Genomic DNA, 22,043 nt, shown 5'->3' with positions numbered 1-22,043 from the left:
TGCGTCACTTGGCGGCGGCCCCGCGCGGAGGGGCGGGAGTAGTGTGAGGGGAGCGGGGCCCGGAGGCGGCGGCGGAATTCGGCCGTTGTCGGTACCCGGCATCCCCGCTGCTGCTGCAGGCAGCGTCCGACACCCGAGCGCACGGAGGGGAACCGACAGGTACCTGAATGCGACCGAACCACTGGGGATCCCGCATCCGCAGTACACCTGCAGCGGTACCGAGCTTCAGGAACGGGCTTTAAAGTCATCTACAGGAGAGGCTCCTTTAAAAGTAAACATACAACTATGCTATATAAACATTTCGACTAGATTAAAATCCAAACAAAACTTACTTCTTCCACATAAACTGGTTCTGAAATGTAGGGGGACATTGGGGTTATGCTTTCAAAAGAGTTCATAATTTGTTCGAAATAGTTCATTATTCGTTTGGAATACGTAAGTCAAGTGCAACAGAATGGTGGGAAAAACCCAAAGGGCACTTTTCGTTTGGATAATGAACTCCGGAACCAAAACACAGCCTCTGATGCTGTACCTGCAGAGACCCTTCATGCAAAAAGCCCTGTAAAATGACACAGTAACAGTTTAAACCCAGAGCCAGCCTGACACAGCTCGTGACTGGTTTACTGGCAGTGACATCAAGTTTGATGTGATGCTGAAATAGAGCTGACACGGCAGCAAAGAGGGATCAAATTGGGCTGGAACCCGGCCTACGTGAGAACTAAACACAGCTCTGACTCCCCTGCTCCACAGGGGGAGGGAGGGCACAGGCAGCTCCTCTGAGGGAGTAACAATGCTGAGAGTAAGAACAGAAAACAACAACACGTCCTTCCTATCGGTTCCAGTGGTGTCGATAAGGCCGTGTTCTGGCAGTGACGTTTCTGACACACCATGTCTCAGCAGCCAAGAGTACTCTGCTTTTAACCTGCTCTAGTGGAAGGTGTCCCTTGCCCACGGCAGGTTTGGAATCAGATGGCCTTGAAGGTCCCCTCCAACCCAAACCCATCTGTGAATCTGTGGTTGTGGTTTGTATCACAGACACACACATCTCAGTTAATGAAGATCTGCCTCTGACAACTGATGTCTCAGGGTCTGGTTAAAGGCAGAGCTCGTGCAAATACAATTTCATACAGCGAATTAAACCCATGCGGTTAAAATACGTGGAATCACTTCTTTATAAATCAAATCCACTTGATAGCAAAAGTCCTGTTTTAGAGTCCTCCCTAAGAAAATAATCAATCCACAAGAGACTGTGTAACACTGAGGGTCCTAAAACCTGTTTCTGACTGACAGATGTTTGATGTTACACAGACCTGGACTAGATCATCAGGTTGCCTCCCTCCCTTGCTCCAGTTCACAGCATTTCTCCTTGAAATGTGATGCCTTTTCCCGAGGCTGTTTTTCTGCCAGACTCCCATCAATTGCTTCCCTTCAATTAGCAAGGGCAGCTTCGCTTGTAATTGGAGGGATTAAACGGAGGCTCTTCAGAGCTATCCAGGTCTCATCTAACTGCTTAGCAAATACAACAATTTCTAGTAAGTGGGTTTTAAAATCAAAACTCATGATCTTTTGTACTTGGTCTAGAGCTCTGGAAGACAGTCATTAAAAAAATACCTTTCCCATTGAAATATAAAAACTGAATCAAAGCATCCAGCAAGCTGTCAGGGTGTGATCATGGGGATGAAGATGGGGTAAGACTCTTGATAGGCTGGGGGGGGTTACTCTGTAAAATAAGAGTATGTAGAGACAAAGCAACCAGAAAAGGCAATTTTAAAGGAATGTTTGAAAGATCCGAGTGCAGAGGGACTGATGGCCTCAGACTCAATCCGCAGTTGGTGGTGTGGGAGAGCCAGGAAAAGCAGTAAGCCATGCCTTTGAATCTCCACTTGTGACCTAACAGCAGACCAGAGGTTAAATTAAGCTCTCCATAGCCTCAGCTGTAATTAGGTGACCTTATCCTGGCTCCCGCTGACAAGACTTAACACACACAAGCACTTCCTTTTGTCTTTGTGAATGGACCCAATTTGTCCAAGGGAGACACAAACAAACAGATGCATGAAGAGCCCAACCCTCCAAATTTAGTGACTTTGTAGCTTTAGTAGTGACTAGTAGCTTTAGGACTTGGGAGCTTCTAACTTCCCTTGGTAGAGAACTCAATGGGGAGAAATGCTACTCTGTGTGAAGTGATGCATTTCCAACAAAACCATTTACATAACAACAGCAGCAGCATTAAAGAAATGAAATACAGCATGGACTTAATAGGGTGGTGAAGGGAGCCTTGACCTCATCTTCTCCTTCCCCAATCACTGCCTGTTCCTCACCACAGTCCTCCTGCATACCTATGCTGCTGCCATCCAGCACAGCATCAACCCAACTACAGCCCAGGCTCTTGATAGCATGTCCCCATACAATGAAGAGGTCATCACCAGTGAGCTTGCCACCATGTCAGTGTCAGTTACCACACATGGCTTACTGGAACAGGGAGATGGCCCTAAACCTGCACTATACACAGTCCAACGCTCCAGAGGACTTACACCCCCACACTTTACTATGGTATCACTCACTTTTGGCTTTGCAGTAAGCATGAACTTAGCAACTGCTGTTTAATAATTTATTAACTTTTCCCATTAAATGGTACATTCACTCAAGACACGAAACAATTTTCTGCTAATTTTATTTACAGTCTGCAGAGTGCTCTGTGAAACAGGAACGATTACAGACGAACACAACATACATACCAAACATTTAAATAAGCACGCTTTATTCCAAAGGAACTCTACACACTACTTAGTCCATAAAAATATAAAAAATACTTTAGTTACTATATTTTACCTCAACAAGAGATTTAAGAATTCTTCCACATATGACGCCCCCTCCCCAAAAAAGGGCACTGCAACAATAAGAAATTCAGGAGACTGCATCACAAACGCTTAACGCCGACTGCTTCAAACCACCAGAAGAACAAATAACTCTCACTGTGCAACCAGCACTACTTGTTTGGCGGTACAGGATGTTTAGGGTTTGCTTTTGTTTGGTTTGGTTCTGCTTCTAACTTGCTTCTCCCACGCCAGATTTTCACAGACACATGCGCACTATCACGTGAAGATAATGGACTGATGACACGCAGACTAACACCAGTCACCACGTGCCCAACAACACGACCGGTCATCTTGCATCACACAACAGGTTTTTGTAAAACTATCAAAAGGGAAACACATTCCTTTGGGAAACTCTGTTTAAAGGCGACTCCTTCTTACAGAGCATCCAGTGAAAACAGCATTTTTTTTACCTCCTTGAAAATAGTGCCTGGTTTTGTTTGCCACTACTGTTTCCCTGGTTTTACTGACCCTATTTCCATATAGAAAGCCAGTGGAGTTGTGAAAAACACCCACTGAAGCCCTTCTCTCGCTGGGATACATTTATTTTACAAAAAAAGGCACAAAGATGAAACTCCTAAGCAGCATCAGTCCTAACTCTCCCACTGTGCACTGCTCCTTTCCTCACACACCCCCTGCTGCAACAGACACTTTGGGTCTCACAAATTACTACAAACACATGAGCTAAGGAAAGAGGCGAGTTGAAAAGACTAAAAGCTCTGTACAGTGAGTAGCATACTGATCATTAACACATGAACACTAGTTTTATGTTGCAGTTAAGACTCAACCTGGAAGCCTCAGGAAAAGCTCAGCGGTGTCTAACACGTTTGTTACCAGCAAGATGAAAGCCCTCTGTGTGCAACACTCAAGTTTCCACAACAACAGTGATCTACAGCCAGCAGCATGAAACTCCTGCTCTGAATAGTCTAGAGGGTTTTCCACCTGTCAGTGAAGCTGTCATGAACAGAGTAGTAGTGGATTATGCACAGCATGATGTGCAGTTAAAAGCTGTTGCTTTCCAGCATGTAAACATCCAGGTGACTGGACCTTAGCTCATATAAACAAATCTGATGATAGATTTTTCAACTAAAAAAGTAAAATCTTCCATAAAAGGATAAACCACAAAAATACTCTTTCAGGAAGTCTCACGTGCCCCCTAACACCTCCCATGGCCTATGAACAGCTACGCAAAACACTTAGAAAGGTTCAGCAGTAGAAATGTTGACAGGTTAAACTGTTTGGCAGCTGTGTGCTGAAGACATCTTGGCAGAGCGTTCCCACTCACTAACCATCAGGTCCACCCTGCACCACGCTATTTCTTCTTCCTTTTCTTTGGTGGCTCATCCTCAGAGCTACTGTCTGTGCTGCTGCTGCTACTGCTGGAGGAACTAGAATCCGATTCAAACTCTGAAGAGGAGGAGGAACTACTTGAGGATGGAGAAGATGAGGAAGTAGAGGAGCTCTCGTCACTGTCACTATCATCATCAGAAGAGGAGGTAGAAGAATCTTCACTGTCTGATGAAGAATCGCTAGCTGAGCTGGCGCTGCTGCTGCTGCTGGAGCTGGTCACACTTTTAGATCTGAAAGTGAGCAAACACACAGATGAGAACAGGCCTGCTGGAGACAGCATCGTTACACAGGGCTCTTTAGACTCGGCTGTAACCCAAAGACCAATAATGTGGTCAGAAAATTTCCAGGCCTGACAATCTGACAAATTCCTGTGCCTCCCCCTCCCCGTTTTCTATGACACCACATGCATGAATTAAGCTGCAACAGGACTACACAAAAAGGTGAGGTTTGAAAGCTGGCAAGGATCTTGTTGATAGTACTGAGGAGTGTCTTTACAGGCTTGGCTAAAGAAGGCAGAGGCTGCAGGGGAACTAAGGAAGTCTTCAGCTACTGAAGCCTCAGGATAAAGCTAACAAATCCATTCCGAGCACCCCACAGCAGAAGGAGACTTTGCCAGTGTGAAAGTCAGTGGAAGTTTTGTCAGGGATTTCTCAAACATCAGAACTGTACTCAACAGAAACTGTTCTTAGATTACTCCTGGCAAAAGAATCCAAAGTACCTGCCACTACAGGATGCTTGTGTTTAAGGTGGAGGAGAAGGGGTGGAAACAATCCAAGATACACATAGAATTATGAACACTGCAACAGGATTTCTGTATACTCTATTTCTTTTCCAAGCTTAGCCCTTACTGAGGCTGTTGTTCTCAAGATCAACATCTCCATTAGAAAATTAATGGAGTAGTTTTTATCGGAGGGTTTGGATAAATATTACAACTCAGGAAATGCCTCTGCTAAGGCTGTTAGAGAAAGAGTAATGTTGTTTTCATCACATCAGCTGACAAACCCAGACACGTGCATTACGCTGTGAACCACTGGAGTCTTTACAATACATCCGCAATGTTATCTCTGTGTGTGCAGACACCACGGCTGTTTATGAAAGATAAAGCCATAATTTAGTTAAATACAGGCTTATTGTTTGTGAAAACACAGTCTTAAGATGAGGAAACAAAAAAAAAAAAGTGGGACAAGTAGTTTCAATCCAGAGTTGATTCAATCCAGTTTATACCGGCAAGACTCATTCAGGGAATCCTCTTTCTTTTCCTAAGCACCTTCCACAGAATCCATAGCAGCAGTCCATACCCCCCAATATTTAGGTTAGAATCTGAAACATTAGGATTTAACACTTAATACTGCTTCTCATGGAGGAAAGCAGGAGCTGGAGCTATGAGGGGAGAAACAAGCAGATACTTGTTTTCAGGTTATGCAATAGGTGGCCTGTTGGTAGAAAGAGGATGGAGATGGGAGCAAGTAAAATTCACCTACTTGCCCTTGTCCCAGACAGGTAATGTAACATTCCAGATGCTATAGATTGGTACATGTGAGATTTGGGCATCTATTACACCACTTCAGAAGTCCAGCAGACAGCGACTCAATTCTCTTCAAAACAAGCTTCCAAGTGTTAACATCCCCTATGATCCCATGCACCAACTGAGGAACTGCTGCCTCTTGTAACAGACTATCAGCCTTCTGAGACTGTGATTTTAAACATAAATCACATCCACCATTTTTGGGACAATCACAGCAGGGTGCCTGAAGAAAGGAGTGAATTAAGGCATGAGCTACCCTTCTGACAGGCACATTTCTCTGTGGTCCAAGCACAAAGTGGGCCTCCACATGGTAACCAAGGAGTATGGAAAGCTTGGAGCCAACAGGCACCCAGGAGACAGCTCCATGTCACCTGAGGTCACAAGATTGTACAAGAGCTCTTTTGCAGATCCTGTTTTTCTGGTTAAGCCTCTAGCTTACTTATTACTGTTTATATCAAAACAAATAGACACTATGGAAAAGGTTAGTGCTCACCAGTGCTGCCAGAGCCCAGCTTCTGCTTCTTCATTTTAAATCTGAAACTTAAACACTCAGTGGTGACCCTTTGCTGAGTTTTCCATATTTAATTCTTTCTGTATCATCATAAACATATAAAGAGCAAACTCTCTGGAAAGGAGTTTATATTGATGGGTTTGGTGCTTGCATAAGAACAGGGGAACAGTGCAAACAGAAGAGCTTTACAGTTTAAAGGAAAAAGTGACCAAACCACCCCCTCACCCATAAATCCTTTTGCTTTTTTCCTTCCTTCCTTCTTGGTTTAGAGCTTCAACACTCTAAAAATCCTTATGCCAATGCAGCCTGTGAGAAGGCTGAGGCAGGAAGAGGTCCGAGCTACACTGGTTAGAAATCAGTTAATTTCTGACCTCCCCAGTCCTGAGTAACTCCAGCAGTAAATGGACACTACTGAGAAAGGAGCCTTTGGTGAAATGGCCTCTGACAGCAGCACCACAGCACTCACCAAGAAGCATTCCAATGAAGCCACATTCCACCTGAGAGCCTAAAATAAAGGCTTGTTTAAAATAGCTGCTGCAGCTTCTTTAACAACTGCCCCACAAAGCAAGAGGCCTGGTCTTTAAATATCTGCCAAAAACTGGGTTTAAATCAGATTTAGAGACACGGAACAGTCAGCTCAATGCAAAGCAGCTGTTGCTGTACAGGCATCCCCCACAAGCAAACCCCCCAACACGATCAAGACGTGTATTACACCCAGGGTTCAGCTGGTCCCAAACAGTTCTTCTAACAAGGGCAGCAGCAACTTCCCAAGGAAGCTTTAAAGCAAAGTGAAGTACAAATAATGTCCACAAATTCTCAGCTCAAATGAATACCTGGGGCTGGAGGGAGGTTTATTTCCTGGCTTTTGGGTTGCTCTGGGATTGAGGGAGTTGTTTGGGGTTAGGGTTGGAGTTTTTGATGGTTTATTTCATTCCCTGGGCAAAGCTTCAGAGCAGGACAGTTGCTATGGAAGGGAAGCAACACCAAAGGAAGAGCAAGCTGGGCAGGTGGAGTGATTATAGGCTAGCAGACAGTGTGCCATTCTCACACAGGCATTTAACACACACGTGATGAACTCTGAGGCAGCAATGGGAAGATCTTTACTATTAAAACAGGATCACATAGAGACAGGACAGTAGGGGGAGAAGCAGAGGACAAAGTTTTTGGGCAGAGAGGAGCAAATGTCTGTGCAAATGTCTGCCACAGGCCAAAAGCAGGGGAATCTAAACTGGATTTGCAATGTGGACTTTCCCCACATAGCCCTTGTCCACTCCTGCTGCAACACCAGAGCAAGGTCACACACAGACACTGCACCCTCTTCCCCCAGCCCCACATACCTTTTCTTCTTGGCCTTCTTTTCTGCAGTACTTTCTCCAGTGCTAGGTAAGGGGGGAAAACAATGGCTTTAATTAATACAGCAGGAAAATTAAATCCATAGCAGCACAGTGGAGTTGAATATAAACTCTTGGAATCTGGCATCTCACTGGCAGAGCTCCACTGCCTGAAATTCATCTGGCGGCTGGTTCAGTCACTGTTCAAACCAGAAAACAACAGCAGCTACAGATCAGGAAGGAAAAAACACAACAGAAAAGCAGCAATTCACCTCTCATTTTCCACATTAAGTTTGTGCTCTTCTTTACCCTTCATATTATATGGACAACACCATCTGGGGATGGGATGCAAAAAAGCTCTGTATACCCATATTTAACAGTAACTGAATTGATTGAAACAAAGGGTAAAACCCTGCCTTAGCCTGTAGCTTTCCCCACACATCACTTTCAAGTACAAAAAGACACAGAACTACCTATCTGCATCGATGCTTCCCAGCATCTTTCAGATTCCCAAGCACCATACACTCACAGCAAGTATTAGTGGTAAATGGCCCAGAAGAAAGTTTCTTTTAACAAAACACTGGGGATCTGGGTTTAAAACCAGTCGTCACTTCTGCATTTTTAAGGGTTTTTTTGTAACATCCTTTCAGTCAAACCCACCAGGCACATGCTCCTCTCAATCCACTGCAGATACACAGCACATCAATCAACGTGGAACATGAGGGATTCAAGTAGCCCTTCACCATACCCTTATACCACAAACTTAATATGCCCCTGACATATGAGGAGGAAGCTGTATGCTCTCTTGTGAGCCAGGACACTTGTTCTTCAACTGAAACCTATTATTAAAAGCCACCATAAATATACAAAAATAGAAGTAAAACATGGAAATAGGTTTCATTTAGTGATCAGACATCAGAGTGTGTTGATAAAGACTCCAGAAAAGGGTAGAAAGAAGAAATAGTGTAAAGTCTGCTGTAGTTCAGTAAAAGTACCCAATGCCTTTTGTATGCCAGAAAATACTAGCTTTTTCCCCAATTTTTTATTTTCACGCATACGGTATGAAAACACTATAATCCTTGCATGATCAAGGCCCTTACTATAGGTAGCTAGGTGCTTCACAGGTCAGAGGAGCCACTACAAGTAAAAGGAATTAGATAGCAAAGCACCATTTATGAGACGTCCTCATTCAGGATGAGTAACCCGGGCTGGCGTGGCTCAGGGCAATGCCTCCCTCTAGCGTTTAACGCTTGTGTAAGTACGGGAGTTCACTACTATGGGGTAACACACGAGAGTGGTCAATCGTCCCCTGCAGATCAGACCTCAGTCACAGCACTTGGTTGATTTCCCTGTGGCTGTCTCCAGAACCGTACAGCAGAGTCGGGCACCCTGGCTGTGGCTGGGTGCAGTAACATCGCTGAAGAACAAGCATTTTCTCACCTCTCCTCCCTTCCCAATTCCCACCTTATGGTGAGTGAGCGATGTGCTTTACTGACACCAGGAAATGAGACCTCCATAATATCCATCACAATCGTGGGATCAGCATTGGGCAAATGGGAGGATCCTGGAACAACTGCTGAAATGAGTTAATGCTGAAAAGTCATGCATGTGGTTGTCAAAAAGTAAATATTAACCTTATTAGGCTCTGTTTGCTTTCTGGTTAATGATTCACTATTAGATCTTTAAAGATGCTGACACGAGTACTCTGAAGCAGACCCAAGTTCTCGGCAGACAAGAAATAACCCTCCAAAGCAAACTATGCAAAGAGTAAAAGTGTGCCCTAGGAAGCTGTTCTTTCTGTGAAGAACAAGCCTCATCCTTGAAAGTGGCTCCCTCATGGCACAGTTAAGGAGCTCAATAGAGTTTAGGATTACATGACCACTGTGAATCCAGCCCAACTTAACCAGGATTAAAAACTGCTCCCACCTAAGCATCCCTTAGTTTTCATTTCAGGAGAGGACTTACCTTTGCTGCAGCAATAGTTGCTTTTCTTTTTCTTTAAGGATTTTTGCTAATTGAGCTGTCCTCGAAGGTCTGTGCAGGTATTTTCTCTTCCCTGTACATTCATACGTCCAATGTCCAAACTCTAAACATTTCTGACATCTTACATGCTGCTTGTTTGCCTCCCTAGAAAAAGCAGAATTGCTTAAGTGACTGATTCCAAGTCTGTTCTGCCTATTGAGGAAATCATCATTTTTATAATGCAGATTCTTACCAGCGTAAGTAGTTATGATTAAAGCAGACATTTGTTGTACTTTAGCTTTTAGGTTAAATCTGGACAAGAATAGTAACACCATATATATACAGAATTTGGGCAAACACATTCCCATTTATTAAAGCATTTTCATACAACAGTTTGTGAAAGCAAACAGAAAGATACTTTTCTTCTATTTCAAACCTTCAGCTTAAGTCTTCTGCTAAAGCAGTGAATGCTGAGCTCCAGACATCAACTGCCAACACACTTATCTACTGCACCTGAACTTCACTTTTAGCTTTACACTAGCTGCTGCTCAGCTAACTTGCAGCCTCTATTTGATCAACTCAATTGGCAGTTTTTAGCATTACAGGATATATTCATACACCAGCTCTTGGGAATGATTACTGGATAGCAGCAAACTGTCTGCAGTGGACTTGCATGTGGTTCAGATAAATAACCAAAGCTCTATTTCCAAACGCAGCCAGCAAAAAACAAGTTCTAGGATTTGGCAATGAAACTGCTTCACACTCAAGTACCAAACTGCCAGCTCCTCACAAAGAGCCCAGCCCTGAGAGCTGCTCCTAACTGTAGCTTATTTGAACTTCCTGGGATTGATCCAAGCCTGGCAGAAAGTTTATCATAAAACCAATCAGATTCCTGCTGACTTTGTGCAATGTAAAGCAAGCAAGACTTCACGTACTGCTCTGTACCAGCCCAACACCTGAAGGATTAGTGAGCATTTTACATCCATATTTCAGTTCTCACACTGCAGTAAACTCCTTTGACCATTTTTCAAAGCCAACTAAGGGAGAAAACTCGCATTTCCATGTTCCAGCTCTTACACCACTATTCTGAAGCTTTGCGGAAGCTGCTTTGCCATGTTCTCACAGCCAGCCCCCTCCTTCACAGATAAGGAAACTCGCACATGGGTCAAGCAACCCGGCCCAAGGTCAGAACCACAAAGCAGTTCCAGCCCCAGCACAGACATCAGGACCTGCAGCTCTCACAAGCGTCCACTGCAACTGCTGGAGCTTATTTCCACCTGCATCATTTCTTCCAGAAAGCAAACACCAGCTTTCCAAGGCAAGCCCATCTCAACTCTCTGCAGTTCACAGCCCTGGCTTAACTGGGAGGAAGCTCCTGGACTCATCATTTAGTATTTGGAGAGCACCAAATTACAGACCAGTAGTATTCTCCTCTCAACAGGAATGCTGCTTTTCAAGGCAAGGTGTGAACTGCTCATTCAACTCTACCATCAGCTTTCATGACAGTTCTACTGTATCTGCAAGGGAACCTTGTTCTGAGCATCCATCACTTTCAATGCAAGGAATATCTGGCTTCATAGTCTTGCTTTAAGAATACTGTCCTAAATCAGCACTACAAAACTAATTAAACTCGCAACCCGCACTGCACAATGAACTCAGACTTGAACAAGAAGCAGATGTCTGGCAATGAACAAAAACACAACGTCTTTGAATGGTTTGCTTTGTTTTACCTTGGACTTCTGGCCCTGTCACAAGAGTTATACATCAGCAGAATGACAAAGCTCCTCTTCAACAACACACAAACCCCCCAAAGCGCTTATTTTTCCATCTCTGACCAGCCCAGACTGGTCTCCACAGGGACAGAATGGAATTTTAAGGCAAAAGTAACGCCGCTCACGATTGCCAGGGTTTTAGCACTACTCACAGGGCCAGGGCAGACAACTCTGGGCAAGCTAAAAAGATAAGGATCAAGCCTCAAAATAGTTACCAGGAAAACACCCAACAGGCTCAACAGATACAGAGCTGTAACACCTCATCAGCACTGGCAAGTTCCAACACTAAGGGAAACCAGAGACTGACGTAAACTTTCAACAGAATCCATGTCCATGACCTAGAGGCAATGGCTGGCACGTTAAGAACTCAGCACATACCCAACAAGCAGAGAGAGACATAACCAGAGAAGAAAAAATTCCTTGACTCATAAAAGAGCAACTTAAAAGAGCAAACATTCCACAGGCCCATTGAATTCTGACACTTTCCATTGCAAAAACTAGAGATTACACTGATTGCCTGAACACAGAGGGTCTCCACGCTCCAGCCAGCGCTTGTGATCAGACCAGAAAACCCAAACACACTCTGAAAACTGAGACACGAGAAATTAATTACTTTGAAGATGAAACAGTAACCAAAACCAAACAACAAAGCAACAAATGAAAAGCCAACGCAAGCAATGCACAGCAGCAGAGCACAGGCGTTTGCTGTACCCAACATAAGCAACCAAAAATGTTGGCTTTTCCTCATGCAGTGTTCTGCAATGAGATCCCTTTAGTATTGAGCAAAGTCCTCGCATGCAACAGGCATATCTGAGTAAAGGACACTTGCTTCCTTGCCTATGCCTTCACTATCTCCTACAGCTCCATAACCACACCATAACACGAACTAACTCCTGCTTCCATCTGACTCCTGAAGGTCCGAGAAACACCAGTGACCGCACGGCCCAGAACCCGTTACCCACCACTGACCGCACGGCGCGGCCCTGCCTGCCCGCAGCCCCTGCCCGCACCGCTGCCGAGGACCGTGAGCACCGAGAGCGCAAATCCTCCTCTTCCCCAACCCCGCTCCTGTTCCCTCCTTCACCGCAGCCCTGTCACCACCGGCTCACCGCGGCCAAGCTTCCTCACGGACGAGCCTGCAAAAGAGCTCGGACCCCTCACCGGGCCTTCCCCCGGCCCCGCTCTTCCGGAGCTCGTACCCGCCGCCCGCTCCCCGCAAGCGGGGGCCGCTGAGCACTGCCCGGTGCCCCCGCCCCGGCTGCCCCGGCCCCCGCCCGCCGCACTCACGCCTGTCTCCGCGCGATGAGGCGGTGCATGGGAGTCGCCATCTTAGCGGCCACACCGGAAAGAGCGGCGCGACCGCGGGGCATGCCAGGATATGGCGTCACCGTCTCCTCCCATTGGGCCGGAGCGGCTGCCACAGAGAGGCGCGGCCTGCGCGGCCAGAGAGGACTCAGGGCGCGTCTCGTCTCGCCTCCTCCCGCGTTGCCATGGCAGCGGCGGGGCCGCGCTGCGCATGGCCCCGGGCCCGGTCGGTGCCGCCCTGTCCCTGGCTCCCCTCCCCAGCAGCCGGCTCCCCGCTGTCCCCTCCCTCAGCCCCACAGCTCCCGGCCGCTCTGCTTCAGCGGCCAGCGTCTCTTCAGGGCGCTCGGCCCTTGCTGGGCACGGTCCCGCCTCGGGCTCCGGCTGCTGCTCTGCTTCTCCCTGCCTTCAGTCACGGGCTGGCAGCAACCTGCCCCTCGCTTCATAAATGTGAAGTTTTATTAGCATGGATGTGTCTTAAACACCTGAAACCAGCAGCAGAACGGGCTGTGGCTGAGGCAGCACGTGTCTAGATTCGGATGGAGAGCAGCCGTTTGAATGGCTTTAACCTGCCAGAGGGGAGACTGAGATGAGCTCTTAGGCAGAAGCTCTTCCCTGTGAGGGTGCTGAGGCGCTGGCACAGGGTGCCCAGAGAAGCTGTGGCTGCCCCATCCCTGTCAGTGTTCAAGGCCAGGTTGGACACAGGGGCTTGGAGCAAGCTGCTCCAGTGGAAGGTGTCCCTGCCCGTGGCAGGGGTTGGAGGAGCTTTAAGTTCCCTTCAACCCAAACCAGGCTGGAATCTCCACCTGCCTATGGGCTCAGGGCAGCCAGCACAAGGGTAGCGTGCAAGGAGGGTGGGGAAGGAGGATCCAGGTCTCTCCTTGTCACAGGGCACCACCTCCGTGCTGCTTCAGCCATGGAGGGGCCCTGACCGCAGGGACACTGGGGTCGGTTCCCCTTCATGAGTTCACATGCATAATTCAACAGAGCTGCAGGCAGCCTGAGAGCGCTCAGGTGTAACATGAAGGCTCCGAAACTGTGATAGAAAGAGGTAGCGTTCAGAAAGCATAACACAACTCATGAACACTCCTGAAAGGCTGCAGGTGTTTACTGATGTTATTCCTAGGCAGGTCAGATTTTTATGTACCTCACATGGACAGAAAAAGACATCTCCGTGTGATTGAGAAGATGAATTCTGCTACTGTTCTGGGTGTGTAACCGTGGCTCAATCATCCATTTAACAGCCTCAGGACCCGAGGACACCGATACACTGTGCTCATGCTGACCCGATGTGTTCCATACTTGATTGTAAGGAAATACAGCTCAGCTCCATCTAGGAATTGTAAGGCAGATTCTTTCTGCTGCTCCATTCAGCCCAAGAGGCCACAGTCCCCAGCTCTGCCAACAGCAGCAAGTATTTTTGGCTCCTACATCATCTCCTTATAGTCTCTGACGTGGGAGGAGAGGTCTGGGCACAGGAGAGCAGCAGTGGCTGGAGCTTTCTGCTGGCGCATACCTGGCAGGCAGCCCCCTGGGAAGCTTTGCCAGCTGGCACAAGCAGAACAGCCAATATCCCGGATCCAGGATAGCAAGAAATGTGGCTTTATCAGCGCTCATTGTTATCTCATGGGATCAGTTTTAAAATGGTGTCTTACATTTCCTGTCAAAAATCCTCAACAAAACATTTCATAGTGCTGAATTGCAATTATTCCTGCTGCTAGTATCCTGGGAATACTTTATAACCAACCATTTCCAGCATTAATCCAGAACTGTCCTGTCATAGGGGCAGTTTACTGGCAATAACTGGGCATTCCACTGAACATTTGCATTTAGTGAAGTAGATGAACTGCTACCAACTTGTAGTATCAGCAAGGTAGCTCTTTAGAATGCGCTTCTTGGGTTCGTGTTATTCACTTATTGCATGAAATAAAAATACAAGTATTTTCCTGCTATACAAGTTCAATAGACCCCAACTGTATCAGCTGGATCATTGCTGGGTGAGGAACTGTAGGAATAGAGTAAAAGACAGCCTGTGCTGAGAGACACTCGCACTTGAGACAAGACACAAGGTGGGAGCATGGTCCGACAATTTGTGGGGAGAAAGAAGAGGAATGTAACAGGAATGAGAACAGGTTTTATCTTTTAAGCAATTCATAGATGTATAAACTTATACAGTCCCAAACTGGTTGGGGTTGAAGGGACCTTAAAGCTTCCAGCACCTTCCACTGGAGCAGCTTGCTGCAAGTCCCTGTGTCCAACCTGGCCTTGAACACTGCCAGGGATGGGGCAGCCACAGCTTCTCTGGGCACCCTGTGCCAGCGCCTCAGCACCCTCACAGGGAAGAAAACTGTCTTTCTATATCACATAAAAATCTGGTGCTTTCAGGCAATGAGTATCCAAGTCATGAATTATCCAGTGTGTGGCAGAGGTGGTTCAGCCCTGGTGGTGCTCCCGTAGGTCACAGCCGGGAGATACCAGAGCCAGCACTTCCTGCTGTGTGTCACCCAGTATTTGTAACAACAGGGATGGTAACAGCATCTGCCAGGTACAACGGCACCAATTAGGTACCACACTGGGAAGATAAGGGAAAGAGAGATTCTCTTAGACATAAACACGCCAACTCACCAGGATTAATTACCAGGTGACTAATTGTTGAATATGCTGGCAGCCTCTGTCTCCAGAGTCTGTAATTGTAACATCTAAGGCTAGTGGCTGTTCCCATACACATGGTTCCCTTTATATCTGTCTCTTTCTGCAGTACCTGATCATTGTCATGCTTTGGATGATGCTCCACAATAACCTGTGATTAATCATCTCTGGCACCTCAGCTGAATTCTACTGTGTGGTGTCTGGTGTTACAGACGCAGCAGAGTTTGGCCTCAATGTCTGAATTTTGATGTCTGGCATCTCACATTTAATGAAGAAGATCAGACAGAAGAATTTTCTGTTTTAGGATGGACTGAGAAATTTTCCTTATAATACACAATAGCCAAGAACAGCTGTTTATAATAATCCACGCTTTGTAATAAATTCCTGACTGCCGATCCATTTATCACTTAAAATCTCGGAGTAAATTACTTCCTGATGGCAATATCTGCACTTTACTTAATATCTGGTGCCTCCAACCCGTGTGCAACTCTCCTAAGGTTAATACAGCAGAGCTCCAGTTGCCTAAATTGGCCAGTATAGTAAGACTGCTGGTGTACACCGTGCAGTGGAGAGGCTTTTCCTTACACAGAGTCTTTAAAGATGCATCTTTTAGTAGAACAACCCACTTAAAATCCTTCTCCGTGAGGAGTTTGAAAGTGGTGGTGTGAGTTCAGACCCCATGGGCTCCTACAGCCTGAAATCTGTTCTTTCACTCCGAGGCAATTCCCCACAACGTTGGCGATCACGCCGCAGGATGCGACCTCAAGACTCTGTGTGCTGAATGTGCAGAGTCATTGCACGGCGCTGGCTTGGCTGGTGGGGGACGGGTCCAGGGAGCTGCTCAATGAACTGCCTGTGCCCATAAATCTGCCTCTGCCTGCTGGGTGCTATTTAAAGGTGCAGCGTCATTAACCTGTTTCTAAATATGCTGGACAGGGAGATTGTGGTCCAAAGTGTGCCCAGCTCTAGGCCGGAGAGGGAGGAGGTCTGGGGACACACAGAAGACAAAAAGAGGGGGAATATTGAAGGTTCAGTGGCCCAAGGCTGAAGTGCCTGTGTCAGCTCCTCAGAGACCATACTCTGCTCCCAAGCCCAGCACTTCTCTATGCAAGCATTGCTCATGAAATGAGGGCATCACACTATTTGTTAAGGGTCTGTAGTGAAGCTGGAAAATGTTGTCAGAGCTTTCCCTCCATGACTTAGGAAGAACCGAGTCCACACAGAAATGGTTAAAACCCCATTGCCAGGGGTAACTCCAGTTACTGCTCACGTTGTGCGCTCTGCGCTGAGAAAATGACAAATTAAAACCCAATTCAAATTGAACATAGAAATAACAGTCATCATTTAAAACCCAAACCGAAACCCAAATAACCAACCCACACTGGCTACCGAGCTCCTGTATGTAAAGCTGCTGTCATTTTCAGCATCAAACTAAAGGGGAGAGACAGAAACACAGAAGACCCTTGTTCCAATGAAACCATAGGCTAGGAAAAAAGTTTCAGTGATGAGGAATACAGTAAATAGATTTAAATCAGTCCCTGTCTGGGATTTCCTGCCTCCACACAGTTGTACCTTCTGTAACTCCAAGTTTACACACAGTAGTACATTAAGGTAACACATTAAAGCTGGCCAGGTTGATTTGCTTCTGTAGAGGAAACAAGCTCACATGAAACTCCTTGTCACTACTTTTGGGCACAGAAATCTGGCTTTTAAATTTGGCTCAGGTATCTCTGAGCACTACAGACACAGTGTAAGGTACTGGGAAGTGTTCTGTTCTGTTTTCAGTGTTTCCTGATTCAGAACAAAAAGGAAAAGCTTTGGCACTCCCTGTGGAATAAAATGTCTGTAAGAAATGCAGTGATCTCCCCAAAACAGGTTTTATTTCTCTAATTAAAGCTTTTCCTGATGTGATTCCTTTGCCAGGGCAACTGGAGTTTGAATTTCCAGATAACAGCCTAACTCTTCCCAAGGAACAATGCCACACCTGTAGTGCAGCTCCAGACTGAAATCCAAGAGGAGGGCAGCTGAGCTTTATGCTTTCCTTAAAACACAGCCAACCTACAATGAAAAAGCTCCCAGTGTTTCTCTTCATCACAAAAGCAAAACCAGAACAGCCAAGGGAGATGAGCATCCGCTGCAGTGAACCCCAAGCACCCAGCTGGTACCCTGCTGCTGGGCCCTTTTAAGCGCTATAAAGAGCAAAGCTCCTGTTTCCCACCAGAGCATTGCCCACACACTACACTGCTGTGATGTTTCCTCACACTGTGCCATCAGGAGCATTTCAGTGAGCAGCCTCATCAGAGCGTATTTTAGCACATCAAGGTAGGGAGCTCCAGGTGAGATCCCATCTGTTGTGGGGTTTCGGATGACTTGCTTGTGAGAAGCAGAAATATGGCATAAAATAAAGCAGCAGAAACTCAAAATAGTTCAGTTCTGTTCCTCTGCTCTTAACTTCCCAAACAAAGATGGGTTCCCTCATTCCCTCCTCTGTACGCTTTCCCTGCAGTATAAATTGCTGAACATACGATATTTCCATGGTGAAAAGGGTCTACTGGCAGAGTCACAAAAAGTATTTGTTTCAACTATTTGAAGGCAATAGAAGATCTGGCAAAAATATAAGTGTCTAAATACATATAATTTAATATGAGTATGGATGTACGTCTGTTCTCGTGAAATCGATGCAGATACTCAATATTTATATGAGTAACTAAGAGCAGACTCTGGCTCTCTGTAGTAGATTTCCAGGCTTGCATGGTGCCAGACTCCTTTGGTATCCTCCATTTAAACAGACCATTAGAGGATAATACAGAAAGCTGAAAGAAAAAAGACAGAAATGCCAGTTTGAATGACTACTTGACATTGATGTGAAGGGACCCCAAATCTGAGCCTCAAATCAGATCCATCTTCAGTAGGGCAGCTGTTGTAAAGATACATCAAAAAGGATAGGGCATCCCTAAAATCTGTACTAGTTCCCATTGAAATAGAAAGCAAAAAATGTAGCTTTGTTCTTAAAATACATTTAAAGGAACTTAATTTATGATCTGTGAAGTTGAGATGAGCACCATTTCCCTATACGGGGTAGCCTTGGTGCAGTGTTGCTATGGGGCTGGGGTGTTGTTACTCTGCCTATACCTCAGCGAGTGCCTGCTGGGTGACTGTTCCCACTCTAGCCTAGAAAACTCTGCCCTATTTTTAGCTCCCCAGCGCACATGTCAGGGAATGCTGAGGATCTGTGTGTCAACAGAGCCCCAGTGGAGCATGAAGCACGTCAACGCAGCAGGGACGTCATCTGCATGTGCGGTTTGTGGCACCTTACATCATTAAACATGGCACTGGAATGCATTAACTTGATTTATTGCTAATTCAGGCCTTTTCCCCTCCCTGGGCAGGCAGCCAGCAGACCCTCAGGTACAAAGGAGCCGCAGCAGCAGGCAAGGGGCCGGGGCTGATGCCTGGTGGGGAGGACAGTCCCAGCCCGAACCCACTCTAGTGGAAGGTGTCCCTGCCTGTGGCAGGGGACTTGAACTGGATGAGCTTTCGGGTCCCTTCTAACCCAAACCATGCTGGGATGCTATGAGAGGGGAAGGCTGTCACCTGCACCAAATGTGTGTGCACATCACACAGAATACTGCAACTTCTGGGAGGTTTGTGGATAATCTGGATAGAGAAAGCAGGGGCTTGTATGTTTAAAACCCATTAATGAAGGCAGGCTGCCCCAGGGCCCTGATTTCCAGTGTTACTCAGGAAGCATATGCCAAAGTACAGTTTAAACATAAACATATAGCCTTAATTACACAACTACGATGTCTGTGTAATACCAAACACACAGAAGCACATACTTGTTTCAGGAAGCATTTCTATATTCGTTAGATTACACATTTGGTGCTCTAATGCCCATCACTTGCCAATGATGTTTTCCTTGTCTCTGGTTTTCCTCCTTTTTCCTTTACGTTCATAATTTGTGATGTTTCTGTGGGATATTTTCAGTTGGTTGGTTTGGGTTTTTTTTTGCTGGGCAATTGTTGAGCTCTGGTACTTCAGTAGCTGTGATGGCTTAATTCATAGACACATAAAATCTAATTGTAGTTCAAGTCTGAGGGAGAGCTATGGAACCAGAAAAGAGGAAAATTCATGTTTTCACTATTTATTTCACTACAAATTCATGAGATAACTGGTGAAAATGGCTTGTGGGTAACCTGCCTCATACAAAGAGGTGGGATTTTCTGGGAACTGGGGTATTATATGTGGTATGATTCATATCAGAGCTCAGGGCAACATGATACTTCAGATACCCTCAGCTGAGGAGATCGCAAAGCCCATTCCTATTTGAATATCCCAGAATAGCACTATGAACCATGCGTTAGGTGACATGCAATGGCTATTTAGAGCTGCCCAAAGAATAGCCTGTGACAGAGATCAGCTAGGACTTATTTTAAGCCCATATTAATGTTCGTGTTTGGCTGCTGTTGATGAATTGTGAGACATGCCACTGTAAACAGTCTGAAGATGGAGGGTGTACACTGAGATGCTCCATGGATTTGTTGTAAGTGCTTCCTCTGAAATCAAACCACTGTTCCACAGGCAGATAACAGGAAAGAGGGTGCTCCATCTTCCAGGCAAGGAAGCATCTGTGAAGCTCCCCAGGGGAGTAAGTTTTGGGGAAGTCTGGAGGCTGCACACTGAGATCAGGGCTGAGCAGGGCACAGATCAAGTAGACTTCCATTGAGTGATGAAAGCACGATGAAGATACTTTGAAGAACAGGCAAATGAACAGCAACATATCTGTCTTTTCCCATTTTATTTTATTTTTTATATATTTTATATATTTATATATAAGCATATATATTATATCTATAAATATATAATCTTAATATATAAATATTTTATATATTTATATAAAATATACTATATATTTTATATATATGAGGATTAACTATTTATGATACCTGTCATGCTACAGGAGGCCTGTTTGCAGCTCAAAGCAGTGAAGTTGTATCAAGTCCACGAACAATAAACCATTCCTTCCTTAGAAACAGCCGTGAGGTTTAGGCCATGTTATCACTATATTTGTATACATTCTCTGACTCACGTTTTCTTCTATATAGCAGTGGTTGACCAAATATATGACTGAATTCTGAAAGTCTTGAGCATATGATGTGGTTATGAAATACCAAAAAAAGCAGATATAGAACAAACCCCAGCATACACAGTATCAGCTACTTATCAAGCCTTCAAAAGTCAAGAACTGTCAATCTCATAGGTAAAATCCAGTGACTTGAGTTACTTTGCTGTTTCATTTCAGAGTTGCTCTCTACTGCAAACCAGACTTCACCAGGGAAGAAGTGATAAAGCCCTATCAAATAATACATAGAACAAGAGTTCAGAATAAGCTGTGTGTTCTCCAGCTGTCCTCGAATCCCAGTTATTCCTTAGAAAGATCTATTCCACCCTTTTCATGTTTTGTACACCAGAAAATAGAGGAGAATAGGGAGAATCATGGACTCTGTTCCACTTCAGATGAATACATCACAACACCTTGAGTTCTGATTTCATTTCTTTCTATTTCCCCTCTCCAGGGGGTTGTATGTGATAACCAGAACTCTCTGTTTGGGCTGGTGGGGCCCTTCTCTCCCACCTCCCTCCTGTCCCCCACACTCGGACACAGATCATAATGTCCTTTCCAGCCCTAACCATTCTATGTCTTGTCCTGGTTTGAGCAGTAGCAGTCATTTTTCTCCTTGGTAGCTGGTGCAGTGCTGTGTTTTGACTTTCGGGCTGGGAACGGTTGCTGATAGCAAGTATGTTTTGAGTTACTGCTCGGATGTTTGGTTTGTCCAAGGCCTTTTCTGAGCTCATGCTCTGCCAGGGAGGAGGGGAGGCTGGGAGGAAGGAGAGACAGGACACCTGACCCAGGCTAGCCAAAGAGGTATTCCATACCATAGTACGTCATACACAGGATGTAACCGGGAGAGACCCGGAAGGGCTGGAGCTCTGGGGGGATGGAGGAGGTATTGGTCAGTGCTCGGTCGGGCAGGGTGGGGTGAGTTATGGGTCGGTGGCTGGTGAGGTGTTGTATTCTCTTCACTTGTTATTGGCTTTACCATTATTATTTGTAGTAGTAATGGCAGTAGTGATTTGTGTTATACCTTAGTTATTAAACCTTTCTTATCTCAACCCGTGGGGGCTACATTCTTTGGATTCTCCTTCCTAACTCTCCAGGAGTTGGGGGAGCAAGGGGGGGAGTGCGTGAACGAGCTGTGTGCAGTTTGGTTTTAAACCATGACATGTCTCTATGATTAAATGTCCTGTCTGACACCAGGCTCGTTGCTCCTGTCCTAATGAAAGTGAAAAACAGAAAGAAGGGAAATGGGTGATGCTCTCCTGGCTGCGCTCCCCAGTACCCTCTCTGCGGAGCGGCGTTGGTTCATTCCCTGGCACCTCGCTCTAATGCCCAAGGACAGCCGAGGTTGAGCCGTTCATTATTACCCTGGCACTGGCACCGTGATGCAATTCCTGGCCCAGCGGCAGCTGCCAGAGCGGCATCACCCAGCTCCCTGCCAGGAGCGGCCCCAGGGGCTGCTGCTGGGCACGAGCCCTTCCTGCTGCCAGGATTGGGTTTCTCATCCGTGTGTCTGCTGGATCATTAAGACAAGGAGCAGTGCTGGAAATACAGAGCTGGGAACTGGGGAATGTTCTGTTCATAACACATTGCATTGCTGGGTTATGTTTTGTCTCAGAAGTAAAAGCATTCCCAAACAGGAAGTGTCA

At 45.9% G+C, this 22,043-nt stretch overlaps 1 protein-coding gene across 1 annotated transcript; it reads right to left on the bottom strand.

The window, feature by feature from the left end:
- Window positions 1–2,741: 2,741 nt before the first annotated feature.
- On the bottom strand, window positions 2,742–12,689 carry ZCCHC10 (zinc finger CCHC-type containing 10). Its single transcript, XM_005147286.3, has 4 exons — window positions 12,612–12,689; window positions 9,556–9,717; window positions 7,597–7,638; window positions 2,742–4,453 (listed from the first exon to the last, which is right to left on the bottom strand). The coding sequence occupies exons 1-4, from the start codon at window positions 12,650–12,652 to the stop codon at window positions 4,186–4,188; spliced, it is 513 nt and encodes a 170-aa protein (XP_005147343.1). The 5' UTR covers window positions 12,653–12,689; the 3' UTR covers window positions 2,742–4,185.
- Between the last annotated feature and the right edge of the window lie 9,354 nt (window positions 12,690–22,043).

The sequence above is a fragment of the Melopsittacus undulatus genome, chromosome 10, assembly GCF_012275295.1.
Source record: "Melopsittacus undulatus isolate bMelUnd1 chromosome 10, bMelUnd1.mat.Z, whole genome shotgun sequence".
NCBI lineage: Eukaryota > Metazoa > Chordata > Aves > Psittaciformes > Psittaculidae > Melopsittacus > Melopsittacus undulatus.
This window is presented reverse-complemented; position numbering and strand designations above follow the sequence as displayed.